The 21,836-nt window shown below is 32.1% G+C and overlaps 3 protein-coding genes and 1 pseudogene across 3 annotated transcripts; 1 reads left to right on the top strand and 3 right to left on the bottom strand.

Annotated features, from left to right (window-relative positions):
* The first annotated feature begins 457 nt into the window (after window positions 1-457).
* Window positions 458-3,513, top strand: LOC137826854 (GDSL esterase/lipase At5g14450-like). Its single transcript, XM_068633003.1, has 5 exons — window positions 458-763; window positions 1,158-1,364; window positions 1,476-1,648; window positions 1,825-2,113; window positions 3,101-3,513. The coding sequence occupies exons 1-5, from the start codon at window positions 517-519 to the stop codon at window positions 3,352-3,354; spliced, it is 1,170 nt and encodes a 389-aa protein (XP_068489104.1). The 5' UTR covers window positions 458-516; the 3' UTR covers window positions 3,355-3,513.
* A 2,490-nt stretch (window positions 3,514-6,003) lies between these two features.
* On the bottom strand, window positions 6,004-7,520 carry LOC137827044 (uncharacterized; annotated as a pseudogene).
* A 6,971-nt stretch (window positions 7,521-14,491) lies between these two features.
* LOC137825166 (uncharacterized) lies at window positions 14,492-15,519 on the bottom strand. Its single transcript, XM_068630841.1, has 4 exons — window positions 15,409-15,519; window positions 15,110-15,328; window positions 14,772-14,873; window positions 14,492-14,689 (listed from the first exon to the last, which is right to left on the bottom strand). Exons 1-4 carry the CDS (start codon window positions 15,517-15,519, stop codon window positions 14,492-14,494), a joined length of 630 nt encoding a protein of 209 aa, XP_068486942.1.
* A 1,029-nt stretch (window positions 15,520-16,548) lies between these two features.
* Window positions 16,549-20,202, bottom strand: LOC137825165 (uncharacterized). The gene is made up of 7 exons (XM_068630840.1): window positions 19,512-20,202; window positions 18,612-19,449; window positions 18,252-18,466; window positions 17,622-18,015; window positions 17,432-17,537; window positions 16,737-17,353; window positions 16,549-16,582 (listed from the first exon to the last, which is right to left on the bottom strand). The coding sequence occupies exons 1-7, from the start codon at window positions 20,200-20,202 to the stop codon at window positions 16,549-16,551; spliced, it is 2,895 nt and encodes a 964-aa protein (XP_068486941.1).
* Between the last annotated feature and the right edge of the window lie 1,634 nt (window positions 20,203-21,836).

Below are 21,836 nucleotides of genomic sequence, written 5' to 3'. Positions count from 1 at the left end.
CCACCCAATTGCGTAATATGACATAGCAATGAAGGTAAATTCCCACAGTTGATACTGCAAGAAGCCAGACCAACATTTGTGCCTTCGTAACTAAAAATAAAGAGAAAGACATTAACAAAAATTTTCTATTCTTTTTTAATAATATTTTTTTTTTATGTAATGGTATAGGACAAGCTTTATTGGGAGTGTTAATAATTACATGTACTTATGTAAACTGTGTGAGACCACTTACAACAGAATATAAAACGCCTCTAACTAACGCTGATGAGGTCCTCATTCATTATTTTCTCGAGGCAAGACAAACAGCTTAATCATCAAAGCAGTAATTGATGTGATCAAAACATGAATGATTGGTCGAAACATTGGATTTCATCAAAACATAGTTTCTAATCCAGTGCTTGTGAAGCCCGTCACATCTAGCCGTTGGTTGCGTATATATAATCTAAAAGACAAGTACTATATAAAAAAGTGAACCTCTTGGGCAAAACCGAGGTTCTGAACCAGTGCCATCACAAAATGGGGTTCCTCGTTCAACTCCTAGCCTTTATATTATCACTCTTGTTAGTGAGTATGAGAGCCGAGGATATCATTAACTCACCACAACCTTGTGATTTTCGAGCGATATTCAACTTTGGTGACTCCAATTCAGACACTGGCTGCATGGCCGCAGCATTTTACCCTGAGGTTTCGCCATACGGTGAAACGTTCTTCCACCAACCTGTTGGTAGAGCTTCTGATGGTCGTCTCATCATAGATTTCATTGGTAGTCTTTTTTCATTCAAATCAATTTGTTTTCGTTTAGATTGAATTTCTTTTGTTTTCGTCACACAATACTGTGAGGCAAAAGGTTTTCATAAACCTAATACATGACTTATTAAATGATCATTCCGTAACATCTGAACATATACTGCATAACTACGTACTTCAATCTTTTAATAACAAGTTTGATCATTTTAAGTTTGTTTCCTACTATATACACAACACAACAAGTTGTCCAATTTTGTTTGAGTGTAAAAAAATTTATTTTTCTAAAAAATTTAATATTAATATTGATACTTAAGGAGAGCAAAGTCATTAACTAAAAAATGTTAAAGAACTACGTAATTTTATTGCGATAACTGTTGAAAATAATGATTTGGTGCCATTTATGATTGCAGCCCAGCATCTCGGTTTCCCATTACTGAGTGCTTACATAAATTCAATTGGAACAAGTTATAGGCACGGCGCAAACTTTGCTGCAGGATCATCAACCATTAGGCGGCAAAATAGAACAGTCTTTGAGGGTGGCACTCCTTTCACTTTTGAAATCCAGACTGAACAGTTCAACCAGTTTAAGCAACGCACAGGAAAGTTCTTCAATCAAGGTTTTTTGGACATCATTCATATACACATAATATAATATAACTTATCCTCAAGTTTAACAAAGTCGTTTCATATTATAGTAAGTTAAATGTGCGTGTGTGTGTGATCTGCAGCGAGGAAAAGCTCCTTCAGAGGACACTTTCCAAGGCCAGATGACTTTGCAAAGGCTCTCTACACATTTGATATTGGGCAAAATGATATTGCTGCTGCTATTAACAGAGTGGGTACAGAAGATTCTCATGCAGTGATCTCAGATATTGTGGAACATTTTTCAAAACAAGTTCAAGTAAGTGATTGAAGTTGGTGAGTTGTATTTATTTTTATAACTCAGTGCGAAAAGTGCCACTGAGACTCTATTCCCAATTTTGTTTCTTAATATATTTATGGGATATCTCTGAGACTTGTTATTCAGAAAGAGTCGTATAAACTTTGTTTATTGTACAAATGACATTTCTTTTTCAGAATTTACATGAAGTAGGAGCAAGGACATTTTGGATACATAACTCAGGTCCCATTGGTTGCTTGCCAGTGGCCATGCCCGTGCATAATAATGCCACCAACCATACTCCGGAGGCTGGTTATCTTGATCAAAACGGCTGTGTCAATTATGAAAACGACATGGCAAGAGAGTTTAATAAAAAGCTCAAGAATATGGTGGTTAAACTAAGGGCAAAGTTCCTAGATGCCTCCTTAATCTATGTGGACATGTTCTCAACTAAGTACGAGCTTATCAGTAATGCTAATAAAGAAGGTAACCTCTCGCATCATTGACACTGAATCTATCAATGGCTGCAATCTCATGTGCAAATTTTATATTATTTCTCTCTTCTATTTTACAATATCTCACCTAAGGAATTTAATCAAAATTTATAGCAAGCATAAAGAGTTTAATAAGCTGAATCATATTTTTTAATTTATTTATAAATTTCAAATTAGTTATTTTTCTTAAAAAACTTAATTATTTTAATATTTTATCCTTTAAATAAATTTAGATAATTTGAACCCTTTAAAACAACCGTTGTTTTCAATTTTAGGTAAGAATTTTAATATTTTTTTGAAACTTAATACGTGAAATTTGTTCGATTAAATTTATTTATATGAAAAACTGTAGAACTGAGCTGATGTTCAAACTAAAAACAATCATAACATACTAAAAATAACGACACAATTGAATTCACGAAAAATCAACAAATTGAAAACCCAATATCAGATTTTCTTTTTGTGAGTGAGACTCCATTTTTATGTTCATTTCATTGTATTGTAGTGACTTTTTGTCTGAAAAAATATCTAAATTTAATTATTGTCATATAGATGGATTTAACTTGACGACTTTTATGTTTTGAATCAGTAAAAATGTATTCAAAATCTGATCTTGAAATAGATAATAGTAATTGTTTTTTAAAATATTAAATTGACACAAATTTTAAAAAAATAATTAAAATAATAAGCAAAAATGATTTAGTCATTTTTATATTAATATCTAAGAATGTATTATACCTTAATGTATGAGATTTCATGGTAAAATCCTGGAGTTAGTTGATGGAAGAAAAATGTTACTCTTAACAAGTACAAATAAAGAAAAAATAGTTTATTATTATGATTTGATGGATATAATTTTAAACTTGTTTTATTTTAAAGAAATTAATTTTCTTTTTAATTATATTCTGGTGGACGATTGTCTAAGATATGAGGAGTTGTAGTGAATGAATTAATTAATGTTGACATTGATGAATTGCAGGATTTGTGGAGCCTTCAGAAATCTGTTGTGGGTATCATAAAGATGGTTACCACTTGTATTGTGGGAATAAAGGAATGATAAATGGTAAGGAAATTCTTGCAGGTTCTTGTGAAGATCCCTCCAAGTACATTAGTTGGGATGGAGTGCACTACACGGAAGCCGCAAATCGTTGGATTGTCAATCGAATACTCAATGGTTCCTTTTCAGATCCACCAGTTCCCATTACACACTCATGCCGTGCCCTAAAACTTTAATTACCACCTTTCTAAATCTATTGCAAGCTGTTTCTTTGTTTTATCATAATTTAACTCTTTTACATTTCGCTTTTATCATTCACTTTCGCCCATGATTTCTTATTTTCCTCAATCTCTTATGAAAAAACATATTTTAATACATTTCTACACTTTTTTTTATTTGTTAGGTTTAATTATACATTTGTTCTTAATTTATATTGACTTAAATTGGGATGAATGTTTTATCATTTAAAAATTTCAATTTATTTGTGTTTGTTTTTAAGAATGAATAAAAATAATATTTCTATCACGTGTATAAAAATGTAAAATAACAATCTTTTATCTCTGTTTATGACAATATATGTAATGAAGATTCTTCTATTTGTTACATGTGTTCCTGATTTGTTTTCACTAATTATATTTTAAATTCTTAATATTTTAAATCTCAAAAATATTATTTTATTACTTATATAAACAGTAAAAAAAAGAAGAAAAATAGTGTAGATAAACTATTAATCTACTTAAAATAAATGTACATATCCTAAAATAAATATTCGGGTTTGTTTTCCAAGCAAATCTACAATCTAATTACAAAATTAGGTTTTTATGTAATTTTATTATTAATAAGTGTATTCACATTTTTATTATATTAAAAAATATATAATTATAATTTTATCATTTTTATAATTTTATTATTTTTATAATTAATTAATTAAAAAATCATATAATTTAATATATATATATATAATTTTATAAAATAATATAAGTAAAATTTTCCAAATAAAAATAAATCTAAATAATTTTTATAATTTTTTAAATAATTTTTTTATATAGGTATTATTTGAATTTTAAAAATAGTTACACAACGAGAAAAAATAAATTTGATCGAAAACGAACTCAAAGAGTTATGGATTGACAATAAGTCGGTCATGTAGTGGACGCTAGAAGCATGGAAGCTGAGTTTAGTGTGTGTATGGAAACTGCTACACGTAGTGTCGATCTAGCCCATGCTAATCAGATATTAAATAATAATATTTTATTGATGACTTTAGTGTGCGTCAAACCCACACAAATAGAAGAATTTTTTCTAATGGTGTTGGTATAAACGACGCAAGGATAGATGTGTGGGTTTAGTGGACGTAAACAAAAAAAAAATAGAGTGGGTTTGGCCAATGCATACGCTGCTTAGAGTGGGTTTGGCCCACATTACTTATTTTGCATCCCTCTAACGTCCATTTGACCCACTCTATTTGTGCATTACTCTTAGCTGATGCATAAGTATGACAATTATTCTCGCCAGCTGACTTGAATCGATTCTTGGAGGTGGATTATGGGCCAACTTTTTCTGTTGTTGCATTGAAATGTTTTAAGTCCATAGTGAGGGGAGCTCCACCTGTTGACAAGACTTCGACAATCAAGTCAGTGAGAGCATATAAATATGAGTATAGTGTGTAGTGTATGGAATAACACTTACCTTTATTCAGGGTCTTGAGGCCCTTTTATAGTACTCGTAGATCCTCCCTTCAGAAGTTAATAACCATAAAGATATTCTGTTAATATATCAACTTTATTTTAAGGGTGTTAGCAGAGCATTATCTCTGATTGTTTATTTTTGTCAGATTTAGAGTAAATATATGTTCCTAACTGATTTAGTTATACATTCAGTTATATTTTTCCAACCGCTTGGGCCGACTCCATAACAGATCATTGGGCCTGTTATCGTTTGGGGTTGAGTTAAGTATTTAGATTTTTAACCTAGGCTAGCCATAATGGTATGCTTAAGTGCTCTAGTTGGACCCTGAGCACGTCCGACCAGTACACAGCCCCCCAACCTCGAGCCAAGCAGGGCGAGGCGAAGAGGTTTAATTGTACAACAGGATGTTAGGTTAGAGGGTGGTTGGTTCACAGTTTTCGCAACAACGCTTGATGGGACAGTTTTATGGTAGCTTTTTTTATGGTCCGTACATGTGTTTCATGATCAACAACTAGGAGATGTGTTGTTTCAAGCTCTCTTTAAATTTTAAAAATTCCGAAAAACCCTTTTCTTTCATACTACAAAAAAACGTGTATAATGCGGCGGTTATTTTCGCAAAAATTGGCATTTTTAATCGCCGCCTTATACGTCTGTGGCGGTACCGCGTACCGCCAGAATTCTTGCCGCCACAAAGTTTAATGTGGCGGTCAATTAAGAACCGTTGTAGCAGACGCCATATTATGCACTGTATAAAGTGGCGGTTTTAAGCGTGTAATTGGCGTCAGTTATAAATGTCGTAATTTTAAAACTGTGTAAACCAATTCTAACGTAAATAGTGACAGTTTTAACCGCCACTTAATACAGTATAGTATGACATTTATAATACACTTTATAACTGTCATAATTCGAATATTAAATATTTAATTTTATTTTTAATATTTATAATAATTTATTTAATTCTATTTTATAATTTGATTTCATAATATTATTTAATTTCATATTATAATTAAACTTTAATTTTATTTTTAAAATTTTTAATAATTTATTTAATTCTATTTTATAATATTAATTAATTTAATGTCATAATTAAATTTCACTACACAGTTATGTTTTATACATGTTTCATAATATAATTAAGTTACAACATAAACTAATTTCATAATACAACTTCATAATATAATTAAAATAGATAAATATAATAATAAAAAATGATTTCATTCATAACTAATCCAAACAACTAAATTACATTGTCAAAATATAAATTGTTTATATTTGAAGTAAACTCCCAATCCTAATTTGTCATAAATTAGGTCAAATTGCTCCTGCTCTCTCCCTATTAATAATGAATAGTATGTGATCACCTCCACTCCACATATTTGTAGTACCTGTTTCATCAAAATACCATAAATTTATCAATACAAAACATCTTCTCAGAACAAAAAAAGTGCTTAATTTCGTGGACAAATTCCAAAATATCATATTAGAAATTAGATGGTTTAGTAGCATCTTCAATGGAATACACTTACAAAATTTGTTATTTTAATGCGAGTCTCACATGCATGCATTCTCTTTAATTTTAAAGAACTCATATACTTGAGACCCACAATAAAATAATATTTTTATTCATAAAAAATTCCTAATAAAGATGTTCTTGATGCAACTTATAAAAAGAGGTCATTACACTATACTGATATCCTGGGAACCAATTTAGTAGACCATATAGCTTTAGATATAACAAAATAATGCAAAGCTAAGCCAAAGGCTACAGGGTTGACTATGTTATGAATTATTATGGGAAAAAAGTATATAGGGTGCTAGTTTTACGGACCAGATGCCAGGATATAAAGGTTTGCAATCTGATTCCTTTTCAACCAAGCAGTTGGGGTGTTCAATTGGCAGGAGAAGATGAGTCATGGATATTGTGTTTAGTGCTCCATCATTATCTTGCCAGTCAACATCCCTGCACAATAAAAAGTAACATATTAGTAAAATAATTTTTCTAAAATATTTTTCAAGGAATCTTATAAGTTTTTTATTGATCATCAATATTAGTTAAACAACAACTTAACTACTCTTTAAAATATTATTGATGTTTTTAGATGTTACTATCATTGTATTATTACCAAAAAAAATGTTAATAAGTTATATATTAGAAGGGGAAAGAAGAAGAAGACATTCATAAACTACAAAGCATATCACTTTGAGGTTGAAATCACTTTTTCCCACTTGAAATCCATCTTGACTTTTTGTATAATTTTTGTGTAATGCACGGTTGGATACTATTAAACATTTATTTTCAAATAAACACAAGGAAACATCCCACTCAAGAGTTAAATTGACAGAAAATAATGATAAAATAAATAGTTAATGACCCCACTAATGTGTTTGAAACTGTACTTGTCAAAGGAAGCAAAAAATAGTTTATCTATTGCATTTAAAAACCAACCTATATCCCTTATAAGGGGAAGAACATCGGGAGGATACACCACTGACTCATCTGCAAAACTTTTATGAAAAGCATGGGGTAATTGACTCTTGTAGAGCCTTGAATTGTAAGATCAGGGAGGACCCAATCTCCTGAACCAAATGGACCCGCATTCCCCAATAGACAGTTAACAAGACCCCATATGCCCATCTTTCTCCATGACATGTTAAAGTGATCAAACCCAAAATTATAGTAGTTCTTCAGCCAGGAAATGTCAAATAAAATCATATATAATCACTCAAATGCAGCAAAGTTGTAGCAGGCAAATAGGTTTCAATGTTTTCCCATCTTCTGGCCTGAAACAATCTCAAATTATAGACAAGCTTAGCATTTTAGTTTTGCTAAATGTAGCCAACACTAATAATTAGCGAGATATTGATTCTAAATTTATGTTTGCAGGAGAGAGCTCGTAAAATTTAGTTAAAACAAGAATGTAGATAATGTTCTGAAAAAAGTTGCATAGCCAGATAGCCTTTTACATGTATCGTCTTAGTTATTTAGCAACAACATGATAAAACTAAAAAGCATGAATGAAAAGAAAAAGTGAAAGTGAAATTCCGAGGTTTTGTGATGACAGATGGATAAGTACCTCCTGGTGAAGGGGAAGTTTTGTTGGATAGGGACAGGGTCAACCTGGGTGATGTCGCTGATTTAGTTGAGTACGAGAGAGTGGAACATATCCATGGTTTCCTTGTCCACCTCGATGTGGTCAGTGTTGATGGCGGAGATGTTGGGGACGAAGTCCATGAGTTGCTCCCACTCCTCCTCCTACAGCTTGAGCGAGATGCCACGAAAAGAACCCTTCTGGATCCGTTTCATGAGATGTGGGGAGAAACCTGCGATCTTGTTCTGCAGCCTCTTCGAGGGTACGATCGCCAAGTTTCTGCTAATCGATTGAGTCTTGGCCTTGGCCATGGCGTATGAGCAAAGAGGAAACAAATTGAGAAGGGGTGACACCCTCGTTCGCCTAAGACCTAACAGAGTGCGTGTCAGATCCAACAACGCCTCTGCATCTGCAACCTGCTCTCTGGGCTTCTCAACTGCAAAATTCCATCCAACCAGACCAATCACTAGAAAGCTAAATCAGATGTCCAGCGGAGAACTTAAGATTATAACAACGAGAACGAGAACAAGAACAAAAGCAAAGGAACAAGTACAACTACCTACCTTGGTCCAAAATGGTGTCGAAGTTGTCGGACTCCGTGTTCAACAAATCATCTCTTTTCTCTGCTAGGTTTGTTTAGGGTTAGCTAATTAGGGATAAAAATTGAATTTAGCGTTGTAAATAAATTGAAGAGTGAGTGGTAACGTTATGTACCGTTGATGAGAGTCTTGAGTTTGAGGAACTGAGAACGTATGACCTGCGAGTGGCAGGGTTCTGCTCGCTCATCGTTTTATTCTTGGCACCTCCCTCGACAGCATTGCCTCTGCGCGAACGTTTCCGATGAGAACGACTGCGGGGAGAACGAATGCGATTGAAAACCCTAAATCGATAGAGAAGAGAACGATTGCAGTGAGAGAAGGGGAATACGAAATTGGGAGGTGAGTGAGGGTTTACAAAATACAATTGGGAAGGGAACGATTGCTGTGAGAGTGAGGGCGAGGGTTTTCGAAATGGGGCTGAGAAGGGAAGATTACGGTGAGGGTCAGAGTGAGGGTTTAGAGGTTTAATGTGAAGATTGAAAGAAGATGAGGGTGAGAGTGAGGGTTTAGAGGTTGAGTGAATGAAGAATATGAAGAGTGAAAGAGGTATATTTTTGAAGAAGACTAAAAGAGGGGAAAACAAAAAAAAAACTTTGTGAAAGATGAAGCTCATGGAGGGAACGAAAAGCGGGAGAAATTTTATTTCGGAAGCTAATTATGGCGGTTCTAAATGCCATATTTTGAAGGAACATTATGGCGTTTATGAAGCTGTCGTATTATACACGATTTTTTGTAGTGTAAGACTTAGAGAGAAAGAAAAAGACTTTCCCCTCATTGTCTGTGTGCCTGCATGCCCCTTTGTAAACCACCATGAACAAGGTACATCTTACCGTTCCTATCCTTTGAATAGTAGAACTTATATCCTGACCTTTTTATAACGTGCTTCCCTATGTGCTATTTGGTTTGGTTCATACGGTGCCTATGCTGAACTGTTCTTTTAGAGATGGATTATGCCTTTGCTTACCCTTGGGCCAAAAACGAATTGCATAAGGAAACCTCTGTTTATACCACTCGTTTAATAATTAGAGAGTTGACGGAGTCAGGGGGTCTAAGCAAAACAGATGAGAACTTAGTGATAGTAGTAGTGTGTAGAGAGGGTAAACCAGTGTGTTGTGATGAGTCGTTAGACCCTGATGGCCATTTTGTTTCTTTTACACCACCTTTTTCACCAAAGTCATGTTGCGTCTTTGATGTGAGTTGATTTTAGCACTACAAGAAATATGCTCATTACCCGCGGATAATTACATATGGACACAAATCTGTATGTAAAACATGAAATGCATACGGATTTTACATACGAAATTATATCCGTATGTAAAGTTCTGTTACATAAGGATTTTTCTGTATGTAACAATATCTAATGGTGGCGCATAAAAAGGGGAAATTTTTTTAGATGGATCTGTATGTAAACAACAACGTGTATTGCATACGGAACTTAAATGCGGATTTTTAAAGTTTTAAAAAAATAAAAAATTTAAAATGGTAATGTGTGGTTTTGTATATGTGCGAGAGTTCTCATTGGTATCACTCCTCTGTGAACCCGAATACATGCTTTCCCAAGCTAAGCTTCCCCAACCTAAGTTTCAATTTTCGTTTCCCTAACCTAAGGTAAGCTAACCTAATTTGAGCTTGAATCCCCAATTTTCACAAACCACCATTTCAAAAACCCTAGGTTGCTTAAGATGAGGCGAGTTGCGGTTTGAATGGTTTGAATTTGGTAAGATTTTGCTTCATTTGTATTTCCATTTCTTAAAATTTGACAGCTCTTCTTTATACTGGTGCCTTCATATGCTTTGAAATTCGTAGGTTGTTGTTCCTTCTTTTTGCTCGTGGGTTCAAGTTCTTCTTTCGTGGTTGGTTTATTGTTGTATTTCTTGTTTCCTTCTAGCATTTAAGGTTGAATTTCTTCTTTTACCGATTTCTTGTTGTGCACAAAGCTTGGAATCTTGGAAGGACTTGGTTGTGGCATGAGGTAGTGAAGGGGAGACAAACTTCTCTTACAAGGGCTTGGAATCTCAAACCTAGTTTTCTTTTTTATTTTCAGGTTCTATTCTACACCACACCTAGTTTATATTTTAGGTTTTGCATTCTTTCTTTTAATTGAAGTGGATGTTTGATTTTGCTTGTTTTAATTGATGTGGATGTTTGATTTGATTTTGCTTGGGACTTGGTTAGTACTTCCTATGATTAAGTTTTGGACTTGGTTGGTACTTTCAAAAAGGGGACAAGAAAATAATTTTCTATCAAACGAGTAATAAGTCTGTTAATTGCATCTTATCCAATTAACACTAAATAATATAGACATTTAACTAATTTTCTAATCTTCCTGTTATACACATGTTAAAAGAAAGTGAATGGTTCATAATACGGAAAAAAGTCCAGTTTAAAAGCGTATGAAAAGTGGACTTTCCTGTATGGGGTTCCGCATACAATTTCTTTTGACCAAAAGAAGATGAAATTTCAGCTGAAGAAGCATTGTAGTTTGCTAAACTTGTTCCCAATAATTGAATATTGGGATTGGCATTTTTCGATGTATTTGAACTTAAGAGCCCCACCACACTATCAGTTAGAAAATATATATTATCTAATATGCTATGTGGCAGTATCAGAAATATCATAATCAGGGAATTGAACTACCTTGTGTAGTCTAGGATGTTGAGATTCACCATTTTCTACACAAAAGAATATGTCCAAACAGGATATGAATTAGAATGTTAAAGATCCCACATTCCTCATGTATGACAAAATAGAAGTAATTTAGGATTTTTAGTTTTCATGCAATGAAATGAAAATATTTGGGTGGTTCTAGGAAAGAACAATATGACACCAATGACATAACATAGGATATGCTCAAAGAACTAGATAAAAAATATAAATTCCATTATGTGTACCAACAATAGTTTGATACTATTATATATAACATGTATCTAAGAGTTGATGGTCACCTCTTCCTCTGCAGAAGCTAAACATGAGAATCCTCGTGAGAATTGGAACCAATCTGTGAGCATTACCATTCACTACACACCAAGTCTGTGGGAGTAAATTTGGAATCACTATAAAAAAAATTATTTTTAACGGAGGTTATATTTGGTATTACCGGCGGTTTTAACCCCCGTTAAGTGCATTACCTGCGGTTTGTTTTTCTCCTGGTAGATCCAGCGTCGCTAACTGATTACCGGCGGTTTGAAAACCTCCGCTATTCTCGGCAGTTTAAAACCTCCGCTATTCCCGGCGGTTTGATAGCCCTCGTTATTCTCGGCGGTTTGAAAACCCCCGCTATTCCTGGCGGTTTGGAAACACCCACTATTCCCGGCGGTTTGAAAACCCCCGTTACTTTTAGGAGGTGTATATATAAAAAAAAGTAGGTGACAAATAGTAAATATGGTAAATCAAAATAGCCCAATGGTTTTCCTCTACAAGTCATGTTGTTACATAAACCTGTTATGTATACTTAGATAATATCATTGTACACTTGGCTGTAATACTTATCTTATTATTTAGATAATATTTACTAAAATGGAGAGATTATTTAATGCGCTAATTTAAATATACTATCTGATTTTGATTAACAGTTTCAGATTTTGATTTTATCTAACAAGAGGCAGTACTATCTTATGTATGCAATTTGTTTAATTATGTAAGAAGTAGAAAAAATACTATCAAACTTAATTTTTCATACAAGTCATATTAAGAAGCACAAAGGCGATCCCTGTACACTAAGATTTGATTAATTTGAGAACCAAAAGTATATGAACTGGATCAACCTATGATGAGAGAAACTCATGTCTAAAATTTGGATTAAAAGTATACCCATGCTTCTCACTTGAACACTAAATACTACCTACGAAGTCCAAAATTTTCCCCTCTAATCAATTTAAAATTAATAATGACTAGTCTCAAGCATAAGTAGAATAGAAATTTTCATTTGGAATTATACAATCAAAATACACAATGAAAAATGAAGAATTGCATAATATGTAATAAATATAAATGTGCAATATCTCTTTCAATCAAAATAGAAGGATATTCCTGGCTACTCTTTTACTATTACTAGAAACCTTTTTAACACCTATTCCTGTGGCTGCTAATAAAATTATTGGAAGGGTCCGTCAGTATAAAGCCAACCGGGTTATTTATATTGCAACTTTCCAACTACGATGTTTCTAAAATTTCAAATCCAAAAATTTTAAAACATTAATTTAGTAGCTAAAAATCCCCAACTAACTTCAAATTAACTTGGGAAAATCATACAAAAGTTTATGGAGAAAAGACAAAGTTTTTCCATTGTTTAAAAAAAAGGAAAAGACAAACCAACACTAAAAATATAAAGTGGCAGCTCTTTGTTAACCCTCTTTGTGTACCATACAAACAAAACAGTACCCACAAATAACTAAAACCTATGAAATCTCAGAAAGTGAATAATAAAACAGTTCCTACTAAATAACATTCTTCGGCTATGATTCTTGATGTTGATCATTTGTTTCATCATTAGGAACACTTCCTTGATCTGATGCCTAATATATAAAAATAGTTATAATAAGTAACATTCCAATTATAATATAAAATATATATTAATTTAATAAAGATTACCGGTGATGCATGAGACATAGCAAAATCATGAGACATCTCCATAATAGTTTTGCACCAAAAAAGTCATCATTGCCTTCATTTCATTGACTTGTGATGTCAACATAGAAACCTAATTTAAAAAAAATAAATGAAATTAATCACTTGCTATCATGATACTATTGCCAAATCAAATAAGTCGATACCATACTAACAATTAAAATATAATAATATACAATTAAAAAAAAAAGTAAATAATTAATTAATAAAGAGTTATATCCTTTAATCACACATTCTTTATTTTATACTAAATCACTACTTTCTAAAAAAAACAGAACTTACAATAATAAGGCTACTTATATCACATCATAACACCACACTAATTAATATTCTATAAATAAATATTAAAAGAAAAATGTTTTAGAAGTCATATAACAGCAGCTGGAAATCTATTCACCAAAAGCATATTTAAAAGAATAATGTGTATCTACTTTTTATTGAAATGTTGTCTTGTAAAATAGTGGAATAAGTGAGAGCAAAGACCAATGATTGAAGACACTGATTATCAACTAAATCTAATTGTAAAACAAAATAACCTTTCAGTGTTTTCTTAAGAGTATACAAATGAAAAGTGAGGTATTGGAATGATGCTGATGTCGTCTTTTATTTATTCTTGTTTTGTAAAATCTTTTATAATCTTATTATCAACTGTATTTGAAAATATAAGTGACTTATCTTAATTATTTTCGTTGTAAAAAAATTATCTGTTAAATCATGAAAGCAATGTAGGATGCACATATATCTCGGAAAAGAATAAAGGTAACATATAGGGAGGAAGAACCAAAGAGATATAAAATAAAAAAGTGGAAGAAGAGCGATAAAAAGAAGAAAAAAAGTAAAAGAGAATAAGGGGCCGATTTTGTGATATATAAAAAGAAGGATAGATGAAAGTGAAAAGGTGAGTATATATTAATAATTAATAATAAATCAAAGGGCAGCATAAAGGACGAAATAGCTAAAAACATAATTAACCTAAACAACTCTATCTTCCCCCTGATCAAACAGTAGAATAAAGGAACAAATGCTTAAAATACAGTTAAGCTAAACTCTATCTTCTCCTGATCAAACAGTAGTATAAAGGAACAAATGCTTAAAATGCGATTAAGTTAATCTTCTCGCTAATAAAACACTATATCATAAACGAACAAATACCTAAAATATAATTGACCTAACTCTATTTCTTTTATTTAATTGTAGGACTAATAGTAACGACAAATTCTTTCTTGATGAAATTCATCAAATCATGCAATGAACTCAAACGTCTCACACAGTTAGTAATGTAGAGTTACGAATATGATTCAAACATCTCACACTATACCACCAAAGATGAACATCTTGATATAGCTAAGTAATAAATAATGAACCTGATTTTAATCTGTATTGGAAGATGTCCCACTATACAAATGAGTATTGCAGCCAAACACTTTAGAAGGGTAAGGACCCAAACCTAAACCCCTAACACGTCCACAATGTTTCCGACTTCCGAAAACACAAGCTAAGGAATCGGTTGTTGATATTTCTTTAGATATGAGTGATGATGAGGTTAATCCATATGCTTCAATTTTTTCCTACAAAGAACACAAGAAGAAATAAATTAAACTTACATTAAGTGTGATTGACAATTATAGACTTTATTAGAATTAAACTTACACCAATTTCCTTCGTTTCATCACTCTCAAATGCTCCGTTAGCATGCTTATGTGTAGCTATCAATATATCTCCTCTACTAACCTTGTGGCCACACTCTTTTTCCTATTAAAATGAAGAAAAATTATATGACATGTTGTAATAGAGATTAAAACATAAATTTAACATGAACATATGTATTATTTTCACCATTTCATCTCTTTTCCTTGCAATGATCCACCCGTGTGAGCAATGGTTTGCTTTGTCCTATTCTCTTTATTTTTTAGAGCATTTTCCTATTCATCAACATATAAAAATTAATAAATCCAAATGTAAATGTCTAAAAAATGTTTTAGTTATACCTTCGTTTTTGAATTCAGACGGTAATCCACAAACAAAGCCCAATGATCTCTATTTATTCCTTCTGGAGCCATTGCAATCAATTCATCTCTAGTACGTGTTCTATCATTCCTTTGATGCCACAATTCTTGTCGGTGGTCTCTCCATTTTGTGTTAAGTGATTTAAGGACATGATTTATATGAACATCAGAATGGATATCAAATTTAGCCTTCAAAACAGTCTACAAATAAAATTAACAATAATTATAACATATTTAAATTCAAAAAAATTAATTATAGTATAACTTTAGACATGATTTACCTGAATAGTGTTTTTAAGTATATCTTCTTTATAAACTTTAGGAATCTTCCTCCAACTAGAATAACTAATAGGAAATGCATTATGGTTTCTTGCAATACTACCTAAGAACATATTCAATAATGCTCCATCATCTGCAATAGGTTGTCCCTCATTATTCCATTTCACAAGAATCCTTTCATTAGGAGGTAGATGCCAAACATCATTGGTTCTTAGCTGTTTTGTGTTTCTCTTTCCTTGCTCATCTATGAAATATTAAAAACATTTGTGTTTAAGGGATATAAGACTAAACAGAAAAATAATACTACATAACTATATATAACATTGTATGATTTTAAGTGACTTACCAGTGATATCAACGAGCCATGCTCTTTTGCGGGTTGGAGGCCTTTGTTGATGTACTTGCATCTCAGCTTCCTCGTCTTCTTCCTCTTCATTTTCTGAATATACATCTGATACCAGGTATTGTTGGTGCAGGTACATGTACATATTGATGTGGTGGCTGAGAATCAGATTGAGGTGCTATTGGCAGTTGAACAATGAATGTAGGAGCAGAGTTGGTATTACTTTTTGAACATATTCTAACTTTCAAGGTTCCTGAAAATAAATAAACTCAATGAAAAAAAAAACAATTGTATCTAATGATGTGATTATTAATAAAATTGAAAAACAAATTACTTGGCTGAGATGCAGTTGAAGGTGGAAGGGATGTTGTTGGAGGTGTAGGGTGAGCATGTTTAGTACCTTCTTGAGGTGCAGATGGAGGTGGATGGGGAAATGGAGATGGAATACCTTTAGGATTACTTGTTTCAAGTCCTGCATCAATCACAAAATTACAAGTGAATTACAAATGAATCAATATATTGAAGAATGAAATTTATAGACGACAAATAAATTGTATGAAAGTTCAGACATCTAACCAGGTTTATAAGGGTGAGTACTAGGCCTTGAAGAATTACTACTCACTTGAGTTTCTGACTTAGACTTACTTGAGTTTGCAAATTTCATCTTCAAGATTCCTAACAATCAATAAAACTCTTGAAGTTAATGAAAATTACATATTAATGAAAATTAAAACTCAAAATTTTTAAATTGAACATAATACCTGGATGAGATGGAGGATAAGCTGCAGATGAAGTATTCTTATTGGTTGGTATTTTCTTCATCTTCAGGTGGTCTACAAACAATAAGATAAACACATAAAGTTATGCATCACAAGGATAGTAAACACATCTACAAAGGTAATATTGCTTCACATGCAAAACAAGGATAATAATTACATAAATTCAAAGTTGTAGGATAATAAATTAAAATGAAATAGTAAAAAAAACCTTGTTAGTTGTATATTTTCTTCCACATCTAGAAATAATGTTTCTATGTTTTGTTGTTCAAATGGCTCAGATTCATGAAAATTGTCAACATCATCTTCAACCATGTTGTACAAGTCCCTAGGCTTTAAATGTACAGGTATGCACCAATTTTTATCAAACTCATTTTCTACATAATACACCATTTGAGCTTCTGATGCCTGGATGTATGGCTCATCATCATCATTATCACCAGTGTGGATCAAGCGTGAAAAGTTTAGTAATGTAAATCCATACTCATCACTCATAATCCCTCTAGAAGTAGTTGTATTGGTCCACATACATTTGAATAAAACAATTGAGAATCGACCATGGTAGTTTATCTCAATTATGTCTATCAATTGACCATAATACGGTACACCTCCAAACCGCATTTGATTATCATTACTACTTGCATAACTCCTTGTTCCAAATGTACCAAACACTCCACTGTTTTGTGTTTTAAGCCAAAGGTCACGCTCCAATATACGAAATTTGAACCCATTAACATTGTAGGCACTATATTGCTTTGCACAATCAATCGGACCCATAGCTAAGAATTTTAAATCATCTGAATGGATACCAATTGATTCATTCCTTATCTAACAAAAAAAATATCATATGAAATGTAATATAAATATATATATATGAATAAAAAACTATGTTTATCATATACATACACGACGTGAAAACCACTCTGCAAATTCTCTATGAACCCTCTTGTCTATCATAGAGGATGATCGTGTGCGACTTCTTAGTTGTCTTCGTAGAGTATCTCTAAATTCCCTATGTTAAACATATAAAATATATAAGTTAATACTAAAGAGAAAATCAATTATTAAAAAAAAACACTATGGTTCATAAACTTACTGCAGAAATGGGTCAACTATGGTGCAGTTAGTTAACACATGACGATGTGCTTGCAACTTTTCATTTGTAGATAGAGTGAAATAAGTAAAACCCCCAACTGGTTTTCCGACTGGCGGGAACAATGTATTTTCATTAGAAGGCACAACTGCAGGCTCATCATTAACACGATGCAATCGATTGAATACAGTCTCAATTCCATCTAAATATCTCAAACAAAAAGTTAAAGCCTCTTCAGCCATGTATCCTTCAGTTATTGACCCTTCTGCTTGTGCTTTATTACGAACATAGGACTTTAATTTTCCTAGATACCTCTCAATGGGATACATCCATCGATATTGGACGAGTCCTCCAAGCTTGACATCTTCTACTAGATGCACAATTAAATGAGCCATGACTGTAAAAAAAGAAGGAGGAAATAACATCTCCATGTGACACAATGTGAGGACCACTGTACTTTGTAGCTGGTCAAGTTCATCCATTTTTAAAACTTTATTGCACAATTTTCTAAAACACAACATAAATCAATCAAAACATAACAGACTTCCTTAGGAAGTGTATTTCTCATTGCCAGAGGTAGAAGTTGCTCCATCAAAATATGTGAGTCATGACTTTTCAATCCTCCAAGCTTACATTGTTTGACATCAATGCATCTGCTAATGTTACTAGAGTAACCATTTGGAATAGTTATGTTCTTCAATGTTTTGAGAAAGATATCTTTATTTACATTTGTCAGTGTATATATAGCAGGGAGATATCTACCATTTTCATCAGGCCAAAGATCAGGTCTAATACCCGAAAGCTGTAAATCCTTTCGTGCCTTTAGATTGTCTTTACATTTATTTGAACTATCATTCAACAATGTAAACACCACATTATCACATACATTTTTTTTTCAATGTGCATAACATCCAAATTGTGGGGCAATAAGTTGTCTACCCAATAAAGAAGTTCAAAAAATATACTTTTTTTCGCCATTGTTGAGTGTCTAACTTTGCATGATTAACTCCCCGTTGTCTTTTTGCCCGCTCTTCAAGTATTGGTTCTTTCCCAAATTCAACATTAAGATTCTGAACTTGTTGTAAGATATCATATCCCGAGATTTTCAAAGGTGGACTTCTATCTTCTATAGTTCCATCAAATCTCATGCGAGCTAGTCTAAATCTATGCCTTCCATCTAACCAACGACGATGACTCATGAAACAAAATTTACCACCTTTAAGAAGCTTCTTAGGAATGGTGTCAAAATTACATCTAGGACATGCCAACCCAGTATGTGTGTTCCATCCAGATAGGGTTCCAAGACCTGGAAAATCACTAATAGTCCACAATATAGCTGCATGCATATCAAACACTTCATTTCCATATGAATCAAAAGTTTTCACGCCAGTATTCCATAACTCTTTCAACTCTTCTATTAATGGTTGTAAATATACATCAATATCATTTCCTGGAGCTCGCTTTCCAGGAATGATCATAGAGAGAATGAATGAACTTTGTTTCATACACATCCAAGGAGGAAGGTTGTACGGTATGAGTACAACTGGCCAAATACTGTGACTAGTGCTTAAATTTCCATATGGATTAAACCCATCAGTAGCCAAACCAAGTCGCACATTTCGAGGGTCTGAGGAAAATTGAGGATGTTTAAAGTCAAATGACTTCCATGCTTCAGAATCTCTTGGATGCCTTAAGATGCCTTCATCTGTACTTTCCGATGCATGCCATCGCATATGCTCAGCTATTTTAGAAGACATAAACATCCTCTGTAAGCGTGACTTCAAAGGGAAATACCTTAAAACCTTTGCAGGAATCTTTTTTCGTTTGTTACCTGTAGCATAAGCAATTGTACTCTTTTTTTTTACTTCCATCTAGATGTTTTACATTTCTTACAAAAATCCTTATTTGCGTCTTCTCCAAAGTACAACATGCAATCATTCGGACAAGCATCAATTTTGGTGTAATGAAGACCAAGCTTCTTAATGGTTTTCTTCGCCTCATAGAATGAGTGCGGAATCTTTGCATGTTCAAAGGCATCTACTAACAACTCTAGTATCATGGACATTGCCTTGTCACTTATTTTGCATAGACATTTGATGTGGTACAACTTGATCAAGAAAGAAAGTTTAGAATATTTATCACACCCTTCATATAAACTCTCTTGACCATCTTGCATTAACTCAAAAAAATCTTCAATATCATCATTCACAGTATGGCTTGGTTGTGCACTCGGTTCCCTATCATTCACCATGTCATTGCTATATTGATGATGCCCAAATGCATCATTAACCATATCACACATTAGATTATTAACAACAATTCTTTCATTATCTTCTTGCGGCATTACATATGCTTCATCTGTTGCATTTACTCTTGTTCTCTCCCCATATAGAAGCCAAACTTTATATCCACTTGAAAAAGGTTTAACAATCAAGTGCTCATACACTACTTCACGACACTCCCATTTGTTAAAGTTGCACTTCTGACATGGACATATTATCTTCCCCCTCACACCATTATTAGCAAATGCAAAGTCCAAAAATTTATTCAACCCTTCCATATATTCTGGTGTATTTCTTGGCATGTTTATCCAAGATTTATCCATTGAAATGAGGTCTGTTCAAACAACGATTGATAAATCATTTCAAGGAAATAATATCATAGTTAAACAAATGTTATAGTTAATTATTTCAATAAGAATATATTCAATGATCTTAATTTTTTATTAGAAAAAAACTGTTGAAAGTATTCAATTGGTGATGCAATCATTTGTTTTTATATTTTCTTAATGATTAAGGAATATTAAGAAAAGATAAAAAACAAATCTTTAACAAAATTGGATGCATTTAATTGCTCCAATTTCTATACAAAAGAAATCAATTCAGTGACACAACACCAAACATGTGAGCGTGATTGTTCTGTCATGTTAGGTAACAAAGGATAACATAAGGATGAAGATGGTGTGTGAATGAAATCCCATACAAAAATGAAAAAATGAAAAAAAGGGTAATATTTGGTCTCCCTTTTGCATGATCTTTGTAGATTTGAGGTTTTGTTTGAGACTTTTATGATTAATTTTCTGACTTTGGAGGATTAGGATCCTAATGAAGATTATAAAAGAGAAGTGTATGAGAAAGTTATAATTAATAACTTTAAATATTAGTAGTTATTTTAATTTATAAAATAGTTTCTAATTTAATCAAATAATAATTAATTATTTTGTTTTCTAAAATTTGTAAAGTAATTATAGTTTATGACTTTTATGTTATACAGCTAAAATCATGTTACTATGGTAAAACTTTTACGTATATAAAATATATAGTAAAATTATATATATTTGACACAATTTTTCGTATGAAGTTGTATGATTTATCTAAATTTATAATATTATTTTTTATGTTCAAATCACATGTATAAATAAAATAAATTTTCAGTATAAAACTAACATTTCATGGATGATAATGTTGCTCCAAAATAGACTTCCATAATTAAATAATTACTGTACATGATTTCGACATAGATTACTAGGTATATAAGTTAATTATGTTAAAAAAATATAAAAAAATTGTCTTACTATAATTTTTTTTTTATTATTTATTAATTTTTATTATAAAGATATAATGAGAATAACTTGGTTAAGATCGAGGGAGAACCAAAAAATAATAGAAAATAAAAAAATAAACATAATTTTAAACAACTACACAAAAAGTAATAATGAATAATCATATTAATCTTCTTAACACATTGCATAATCAAAATTAACATATTTAAAAGTACTTTTTACCAAATTATTATATTTATTAAATATTTAAAAATGAACATGCTAAAAATGTTAGAACAGGACCAATTTAAAAAAAAAAACTTACTTAATTCAATTATTAGAAGTAGAGAAAGACATTCTTTCCACTACAAATATTGGGGTGAAGTTTGTAAAAGTTCATTGATTTGATGTTTTGGAGACTGATTTGATGTTTTTGGAGACTGAGAGCTATTAATCATAAAGAGTGTGTGGTCACAACTTCTGTAAATGTAAATGGCAGTAGATTTGACATCAATGACATCTTTCTTATCATATTTTATCATATTTATTCATGTATCAAACTCACACCATGTAATACCATCTCTACCAATACTTTTCAACAATCATTCTCACCTTCAAACTTTCTAATTGTCTAGTTTACTTAACTTGTCTATTTAAAAACTAACATTGAAAAACAC

Source organism: Phaseolus vulgaris, chromosome 8, assembly GCF_000499845.2.
Source record: "Phaseolus vulgaris cultivar G19833 chromosome 8, P. vulgaris v2.0, whole genome shotgun sequence".
Classification (NCBI taxonomy): domain Eukaryota; kingdom Viridiplantae; phylum Streptophyta; class Magnoliopsida; order Fabales; family Fabaceae; genus Phaseolus; species Phaseolus vulgaris.
The sequence above is the reverse complement of the archived record's forward strand: the minus strand, read 5'-3'. Positions and strand labels throughout refer to the sequence as shown.

What these genes read in the sequence shown, in the direction of transcription:
- LOC137826854 (XM_068633003.1), top strand. Translation starts at nt 517, where the DNA reads ATGGGGTTCCTCGTTCAACTCCTAGCCTTTATATTATCACTCTTGTTA. An exon ending in AGGAAAGTTCTTCAATCAAG is followed by an intron (nt 1,365 to 1,475) that starts GTTTTTTGGACA and finishes TGTGATCTGCAG; the next exon opens with CGAGGAAAAGCTCCTTCAGA. An exon ending in ATTTTTCAAAACAAGTTCAA is followed by an intron (nt 1,649 to 1,824) that starts GTAAGTGATTGA and finishes TTTCTTTTTCAG; the next exon opens with AATTTACATGAAGTAGGAGC.
- LOC137825166 (XM_068630841.1), bottom strand. Translation starts at nt 15,519, where the DNA reads ATGTTCTTAGGTAGTATTGCAAGAAACCATAATGCATTTCCTATTAGT. An exon ending in TACTTAAAAACACTATTCAG is followed by an intron (nt 15,329 to 15,408) that starts GTAAATCATGTC and finishes TTTTATTTGTAG; the next exon opens with ACTGTTTTGAAGGCTAAATT. An exon ending in ATGAAACGAAGGAAATTGGT is followed by an intron (nt 14,690 to 14,771) that starts GTAAGTTTAATT and finishes TGTTCTTTGTAG; the next exon opens with GAAAAAATTGAAGCATATGG.
- LOC137825165 (XM_068630840.1), bottom strand. Translation starts at nt 20,202, where the DNA reads ATGCCAAGAAATACACCAGAATATATGGAAGGGTTGAATAAATTTTTG. An exon ending in ATAGTTGACCCATTTCTGCA is followed by an intron (nt 17,538 to 17,621) that starts GTAAGTTTATGA and finishes TGTTTAACATAG; the next exon opens with GGAATTTAGAGATACTCTAC. An exon ending in CAGAGTGGTTTTCACGTCGT is followed by an intron (nt 17,354 to 17,431) that starts GTATGTATATGA and finishes TTTTTTTGTTAG; the next exon opens with ATAAGGAATGAATCAATTGG.